Source organism: Monodelphis domestica, chromosome 2, assembly GCF_027887165.1.
Source record: "Monodelphis domestica isolate mMonDom1 chromosome 2, mMonDom1.pri, whole genome shotgun sequence".
Lineage (NCBI taxonomy): Eukaryota > Metazoa > Chordata > Mammalia > Didelphimorphia > Didelphidae > Monodelphis > Monodelphis domestica.
Window position 1 is genome coordinate 151,826,488 of NC_077228.1, and position 8,850 is coordinate 151,835,337.

The 8,850-nt window shown below is 37.8% G+C and overlaps 1 protein-coding gene across 3 annotated transcripts in view; it reads right to left on the reverse strand.

Annotated features, from left to right (window-relative positions):
* The window catches only part of MTR (5-methyltetrahydrofolate-homocysteine methyltransferase), a 157,096-nt gene that overhangs the window by 82,147 nt on the left and 66,099 nt on the right, over positions 1–8,850 (reverse strand). For all 3 annotated transcript variants that reach the window (XM_001378286.4, XM_007481573.3, XM_016430236.2), the window contains 2 exons: positions 5,965–6,044; positions 1,635–1,747 (listed from right to left, as the gene is read on the reverse strand). In XM_001378286.4, the coding sequence (XP_001378323.1) occupies positions 1,635–1,747; positions 5,965–6,044 (193 nt within the window). The remainder of the gene's footprint in view (positions 1–1,634; positions 1,748–5,964; positions 6,045–8,850) is intronic.

Genomic DNA, 8,850 nt, shown 5'->3' on the forward strand with positions numbered 1-8,850 from the left:
ACATCTCTCAAATGGCCCTCTTGCCTCCCCTGACACTGCTACCACCCTAGTGCACACTCTAGGAGCCTCACTGCAATGGTCTCTCCCTACAGGAGTCCTTCCTCCTGTCATTGCCTCCAACTGTCAAAGTAGCTTTCATAAAGTGCAGGTCTGACCATGCCTTCCTCCTATGCCCAATAAATTTCAGTGGCTCCCTGTTAACTCCAGGAGAAAATATAGAATCTTCTGTTTATCATTTAAAACTCTTTGTAACCTTCCCCGCTCTTCCCGATCTTTCCAGTCTCTTACACCTTACAACGCCCCCTACACACTGAGACCCAAGGACATTGACCTCCTTGCTACTCCTAGAACAAGGTATGGCCTTTTCTCTGTCTCCCTTGCCCGGAATGCCCTCCTTCCTCAATTCTAACTTTTGGCTTTCCTTCAAGTACCAGCTATAATCTCGCCTTCCACAAGAAGCTTTTCCTAATCTCACTTAATAACATGCCTTCTTTCTGCTGATTATCCTCAATTTATCTTGTCTATATCTTCTATGACAGAATTGTTTGCAAGTTGTCCTCCCCATTAAAATGTAACCTCCTTGAGATAAAGAACTGTCTTTTACCTTTCCTTATAACCCCAGAATATTGCCTGGTACATAGTAGGTTAGTAAAAAATGATTACTGACCAATTAGACAAAAGACACTCACAAACAAAGCAGAGAGACAGATATGGATAAGGCACACTCGGGGATGAGGGAGATTGGGGGAGGGGTAGTGAGTTGAGGGGTCTGGCACAAGAGGAGATTAATGTGTTCGAGACTAATGGAAGATAAAGTTAGAATGGTAATTTAAAGTCAGAAATCAAAGCCATGAATGTGCCACAAAATGTCTGGGCTTTTCCTTGTGGATAATAGGGAACCACTTAAAAGTTTTAAAGCTGGGAAAAGTGATATTACACACGTGGCATTTTAAGATTACTATGATATATTGTATGGATGAATTGGAGTTGGGGAGACTGAAAGTAGGTAGATCAATAAGAAGGAATTACAATAATATAGACTTGAAGTAATGAGAAAGATCATTAAACTCATAAAAGGGCAGAGAAAGTTGAAAGGAAAAAGAAGTAGGATAGCAAGAGTAAAAGATTTGTAATATCAAATTTCTTCAGTTTACATTTTTAAGCTTCACTTTGGCATGATTTTAACACTAATAGCATTCTCAATAAAAACAGAAAAATAATCAATGAAAACATGGAACAAGTGTCCAAATAATGATTATCTTTTTTTTTTCCTCTCTCTTTTCCACACTAAACTTTTCCTAAAAAGGAAAAGGGGAGAAATTCCAAATGGAGAGTATTTATCCATTTTTCCCCTCCCCTTCTCAAAGCAGGGAAATAAACAATACAAGTATATGTCTCATATGCCTCACCCCAATTCTTGATTATGGAGCTTTTGATGAACTGCAAACAGCAACTTCAATTTTTCTCAATGCTTAATCCAAAACCCACTTCAAATTCAAAACTGAGTTCAGCTCCTTACTTTCTCACATTTAGTTAGCAATGTAACTAATAATATCAAAGATGGAATCTGCTTCATTCATCCTATCTAGCAAAAGAAATAGCATATTCCTCAGTAGACCTATTAGGACACTCACCTCATAGTTTCCTGCCATGATGAGTTTAGCAAACTTTCTTGATCCTGCAACATTACAGCGTTCACCAATGTTAACAAAGTTAGTATATGGTCCAATCCTGAAGGGCTCTAGACCTGGAAGGAAGAAACATTTTTAAATACTTATAAAATGTGTGAAGTAAATGGTATGAGATTTAAAAAAATACATTCAAAAAAAATAAATATCCTTGTTCCTCAGTCCACCAAACTACAATTTGTGATCTGCCTTTGCATAAATGGTCCCCAGTGTGAAGATGGGATTAACTCTCCCCTGCCCACTTTTAGATTTAATCACCAGAAGGGAAGGTCTACAACCCACATGCTAAACTGGGTGACAACTCAGAAACAACTGACTGCCCCCTGGACAGTCCTAAAATTCTAAAACTGCTATTGGTCCACGTAAAGTGAAAGGAAGGCACAGGAAGTGATGTAAAGAAGGGTCTTTAAAAAGTAGTTGCAACTTCCTATGACCAGCTTTTTCTCCTTCAAACTTAGCCTTGGAGGAGCTCTGGCTTGGAAGCTCAGGCTGCTCTTGGATCTTCCATTAGGACTCTCTCATGTAGGTGGGTGAAAAGGCTTACTCTTTTCCTGGCTCCTGGAGGGACTAGTGTAATTTTGGAGGGGGAGGTCTCATAAGCAAGGATCCTTTGCTTAATTTAATCCTAGACCCTCCGACTAGGGCTTCTGGAGCCCTAAAGCCAGGGCCGGAGCAAATAGTCTAGCTCGTTAAGCTAGATTTCTTACTCTGCCCTCTTTCTCATTTCCCTACTTTCACTCTTTCCCTCTAGTTTATAAATAAAGCTGCTGAAGTCATCTGACTTGAGATATATTAATTTTAGCAACCATATTTCTCTTATATTTAGTCCAACCTTAATTTTATATCCATACCTCAAATGCTTTCAAAATCTCCACACTTCTGCCTTTTGGGAATCCCTAGCTACTCTTAAGTCTCAGAAACTTCCTACATAAAGCTTTCTTAGTGCTTCCTCCCTCCATGAAATTAATTTCTATTTACTAAGCACATATTTTGCATTTATTTATCTGAGTATATCTTATTTTGTACTAATAGAATGTATTTGTTTCAGAATGTTTTTTGAGGGCGAGGCTGTTTTCATTTTTGTCTTTGTATCTCAGAACCTAGCACAGTGTATAGCACACAAGAGGTGATAAATAAGTGCTTGCTGAATTAAATGGAATTGTAAACCAACTATGAGGGAAGGAAGACCATGGGGCTTTTCTTTCCTGAGTTGCTATATGCAAATCTAACCACTCAAGAGTAAAAAAAGCATCAAAAAAATGAAAACAAATATTTCTCTGGGTCTTTTCCCAAACCCCTACAAAAGAGAGAAGAAAATTCATCTATGAAACACATAGAAAGACAATAACCAATTACTCCATGAAGGCTGAGGCCAGATAAAATATTGGCCAACAGTGGAGAAAGATGGTGAAAGAACAATGAACAATTCTTCTCGGTCACTAAAAACTGGAAGCCAAATAGACAGAGATTTTGCATTTCATTATGCTAAGGATATTTTAAAGCCCTGAGGTAAAATTTAGGGCTACACCTAAGATGTCTCAGACCCTATGGGGAAAGACCACATGACCTACTATTTGTCTTTGGCTATACTGTCCAGTTGGAAAATCATGTAGACTGGACTTTCAGGGATGACCATCTTTACTCTAACTCAGCAGCTTATCTATTAAATGAGGAAAACAATATCTTCTCAATCTAACTCACAGAGCAATGGGTGTTAAACAGAAACTGCTTTAGAAAAAGTCAAATGCATGATATACATTAATATGTGATGGTAATTACTCTGAAGGACAGCCTTTTATCAATGAATTACTTAGTACTAACAATGCTCCAATAATAGAAGTATACAAGTATAAAATTTAATTCTGTAGTGGCCCTTAAAGATCATTCAATTTCACCTTTTGTCATTTTGTCACCTCTGATTTGTCAATGAGGAAGCTGAGGCAAAAAACTAAGGTCACATAGCTATTCAACTACAAAGTTAGTATTGAATTCAGAGCCTTCAGAAAATTTCAGTATTCTTTTTTTTCCAAAGACCTGGTTGGATGGGAGATAGAGAAAACAAGTACAAGGATGAGACTATGATAGCCAGGTATCTTTTATCTCACTTCCTAAGCTCAGGTGAAAAAAATAACCGAAAAAAACAGAATCATCTCTTCCTGTTTCTGACTCTCTTGCCCTCCTTTTAGTCTTATTTTCCCTGGATTCTGCCCTTCTTCCAATAGTCTACTAGGTTGCCCCCTGGCCCAGAAATTTGCAAGAAAGGCAAATGAGGATGCCAAAATTCAAATTGTAGAGAATTCCTAAGTGATCTCCTTAAAAGCATTTCATATACAGTGCTTCTAATCTATTATGAATGTGATGGAATTGGATACAAATACAGCTTGTCTTGCTCACAATTTATAAAAGAGCAAGATGGAAGAGGTTGCCTAAGATTTTATTTTTTAATCGGCTTCAGAGTCATCCTGAAAGCAATTATTTTTATATATAAACTCTTAAAATAATGGCGCAGAGTGAACATCATATGGCACATTATGAGGGGCAGGGTAAGTGGCACAGTGGACAGAGTGGCAGGCTGAAAGCCAGGTAGACACTTACTAGCTAGGTGTCCCTGGACAAGTCATTTAAGCTCTGCTGCCTCAGTTTATGATATAATAATAGGGCCTACCTCCCAGGGCTGTTGTGAGGATAAAACAAGGTAACACTTGAAAAGCACTTAATGCATTGTCTAACACATAGTAGACATTTAGTAAATGCTTCCCCCTCCTTCCTTCCATTTGAAGCTGACTTCCCCTTTTTTGTCCTGCCTATTTAACGCTGCACAGATTATAAAGTGGATATAAGCTCTGTAACCATGTTTTATTTCATTTGAATTAAGGTAATGTAAAAAGCTAAATTATCTCATTTTTAAATGGTTAAACTTTAGTGAGGAGAGGACTACCTTGGCTATCCTATCTATGACTTCTTGTTCCTATTTAGTATATGTAGAATTCTGCTCAAGTAGATTTTCTGAAAATTTTCTGAAAAATTATTAGTTGGAATGAGAATTCAATTTTCTTTTCTAAGCAGTCCATGTGATCTGGTCATAATCTATTTTAATTTCTTATTTTTTCCCTTCAAACTCTTCCTTGATATTATGTTAGAAACTGGTAAGAAAAAATTCTAGGAAGATACATCTGCTCATAATTAAAAGTCATCGATAATCATCTTCTCTCTTGAACATTCTTATGTAGGGAGGTAATGAACCATCTTGTCATGTTGCAATGATTTATTTGATTTAGCCTCCAATACTCTGAAATCATGCCGTGAACGCCGACACCAGGCCACAACCGCACATCCTGTAACAACTGGTGTCCCATGCCCCATGTGCCACAAACTTGGCACCTCAGTCTTTGGACTCCAAAGCCACATGAGGGTACATCAATAGATGATAATGCACAAAGACAATCGTCATTCTTGGCTTCCGAGAGACTACTACTAACTCTGAAATCATCTCCCAAGAGGTAGTAGCCAGCCTAGTAGAGTAGGAAGAAATCTCTGGTCTTGGAGTCAGCTACCTGGGTTTAAATCCCCTCTTCTATTAAGGACTGTTTGTTTTTAATTTTGACAAAGTAAGTCAAGAAACTAAAATATCTTACAAATTAGTGAGGTTTGTAAATACTGATTTACCATTTATTATGAGAGCTTCTTTGAACACTGGTTTACTCATTTATCAACTACTCAACATGAATTAATTAGGCTCTTCCTATGTATACCCACTCATGGTATAAGCAGATAAGAGGGTTAGCCTTAGGGTCAAGAAGTCCAGAGTTAAAAGACTAATCTGCATTGAGATCTCATCTCTGTCATATCCTGAGTGTATGACTCTGGGCAAGTTTCTGGTAAGACTTCTTAAGTGCTCTGGGCAACTCTCCCAAGGTAACAATCTGCTTTGATAGTGAGTGGGAGAGGGAGTTTCCTTCTGGAGGGGTTCCCTAGATCAATGAAATCCTAGGTCCTGGCTCTATCCTTATCTGTATGTGTCAGATCCTACTGGAGAAATAAAGACAATAAATGAAACAGTCCCTGCCTGCAAGGAATTTACTTTCTATCAAATGCATCCAAATATAAAGTTCTGTCTTCATCAAATAATACTGTGATAAAAAATACTGGTGGAGCTTTAATGAACAATTCTCATTCAATACATGATATCAATCACATCGGGAATGAAATGAACACACACACAGTGGCATAAATAAATGGCCTTTGAAATCATTAAGGTTACTTCTTAATGACTCACCTGACAGCAGCATATACCCTTCAGAAATGGATGCAGGGGGAACTCTAGGTTTGCAATTTTTCACAGCTTCTACAATTTCCCTGAATTGAAAAACAAAACAAAAACAATAGACAGGTCAATTCAAAATAAGATAAACTTAATTAAACTAATTTTTAAACAATCTATTCAGCACAACCATGCAATTGATTTTAAGCGTAACTCTAAATTTTCAGTGACAATCTTGCCTTTTAATTTGCTGAGAAAAGTGGAATATCATTTATAAGTCTTTTAATGTATCTATACATTTAAATTATAAATAACTGATCCATATCGCCACAGTATATTGGGCACTCACTATACATGTGAATGGAAAAGTTTCTGTCCTCAATAGATTTCCAGTCTAGACATACATAACTGGTAGTGCAGCTAACTATTCTTTAGTTTATTCAAGAAAAGTCATCAGACTGTGTATATCCTACTACTGAGCACAAAAGTAAAAGGAGGTCAAATACAGACACAAAGGTCAGGTTGCATGTATCCTAAAACACTCATACATTTTGGGAGGTAGTAAAAACTGGAAATAAAGTGGATTGTGATATATGAAGGTGATGGAGAACTATGAATGCTTAGCATTCAGAAAAGCATAGGACTTGCATCAAGCAGAATCAAAGGAATATAGTTAAGCCAACAAACATTCATTATGTTGCAGGCATTGTGCCAAATCTGGAAACACAAAGCAAAATAAAAATAGTCACTGCCTTCAAAGAGCTGACATTCAATGACAATTAGACAACATTTATAAGACTATATACAAATAACAAGTAGATATAGAATACATACAAGGTAGATGAAAGGCAATCCCAGAGGGGAAGCAGGCACAATGACTAAAATGATACCAATAAAAGCCAACAGTGAAGTAGCCAAACCAGATTATCATAACCAATCATGATGTAGAAGAGATAATGAACAAAAATTTTCTCCTCCACTGTACAAGAACAGAGTTGGTAAAGCTAGGCTTCAAATCCAGAGCCCTAAATGTAAAATTATGCACAGGCTTTTAGACACAACTGCTGTATTGGGCTGGTTTTGCTTAACTGTTTTTCCTATGTGTCTAGTCCTATTCTTTCCTGAGCACTATTTTCCCACACCAGCTGCTTATTAGACATCTCCAAACTAGATGTTCTACAGACATTTCAAATTGAATATATCTAAAATAGAACTCTTTATCTTTCCCCCAAACTATCCCTTTTTCTGAATTTCCCTATTACTGTCAAGAGTACCATCTTCCAGCTACCCAGCTTTATATCCTAGGGGATGTATCCTAAATTCCCATTTTGTACTCACTCCATATATCCAAATCTACTGCTAAGTACATGTATCCCCCTTCCACACTGTAGTGCTTAAAGATATGATCTGCAAAATCTGCATTTAATTTTTTGTCTTTTAAACTTTAACTTTTTAGTTCTTTTAACTTTTCAAAAGAAATTGTACATATTTATGGAATTAAAAGCTATAATGTGTTGATATTATACAATACTACACATATATTTTATGCATTTCTAAGTATCTAAACTTCTGTGTCGTCTGCTGGCCTTCATATGTTGTCTGTGGCTTTGGCAAAACTTCCAAAAAATCCCCACTTAATTTCTTTTGCCAATATGCGATATAGTCAAATCACAATCACAATGGTGATGGGGAAAGTTGCAGTGTGGAAGGGAAACCTGTTGTTATCTTTTCTACCTTTATTGCAACTCTACTATATATCATTACGTTCTCTGGAGAGAAGGTACAATAGATGCTTCCTGGAAACAAGCCCTCATCATCTCTTGCCTGGATTACTACAATAGTCTTTAAAAAAAAAAAACAAAGTCTAAGTCAGAAGGGGAACAAGGACTAGGCAGGCAATTGGGATTAAGTGACTTGCTCAGGGTCAGGTCACAGAGCTAGGAAGTGTCTGAGGCCACATTTGAACCCAGGTCCTCCCAACTCCAGGCAACTCTATCCACTGTGTTATCTAACTGCCCCTTCAAAAGTCTTCTAATTGGTCTTTCAGCTTCAAGACTTGCTCTATTCCAAACCAGTCTCCATTCAGCTCCCAAGTGACCTTCCTAAAGCCCAAGCCTAACCATATTCCAATTTCTTCTCCCCTGACTCAATAAAACTCCAGTGGCTCCTTACTACTTCCAGGACCAAACATAAAATTCCGTTTGGTTTTAAAGCCCTTCACATATTAGCCCCTTTAGACCTTTCCAGTCTTCTCACATGTTGTCCCAGTGATACTGGCCCTCTTGCTGTTACTTTGACAGATGTGAAGATCAAATTAACTCTCCCCTTCTCATTTTTTGATTTAATCACCAGAAGCGTATACACCCTACTTACACTACAGTGGGGGAGGTTTGTGATCCATGTGTGTGATAGTGGGTGATGAATCAGAATCAACTGACTATCCCCTGGGCAGTCCTAAGCAAAGCTTTAGCTATAATTGGTACATGTAAAATGGAAGAAAATCACAGGAAGTGATGAAAAGGAATGGTCTTTAAAAACATCAAGAACTTCCTGTGAAGATGGTTTTTGGGTCTTTCGCCTTCAACTTGATCTTTTTTTTTTTAAACCCTTACCTTCCATCTTGGAATCAATACTGTGTGTTGGTTCCAAGGCAGAAAAGTGGTAAATAAAGGCTAGGCAATGGGGGTTAAGTGACTTGCCCAGGGTCACATAACTGGGAAGTGTATGAGGCCAGATTTGAATCTAGCACCTCCTGTCTCTAGGCCTGGCTCTCAACCCACTGAGCTACCCAGTTGCTCCCCTTCAACTTGATCTTGAAGGAGCTCTTACTGAGAATCTTGGACTACTTCTACTTTCCTTAAAACTGCCACTTGGGGTGAGTGAAAAAGTGAAAAAGTGAGA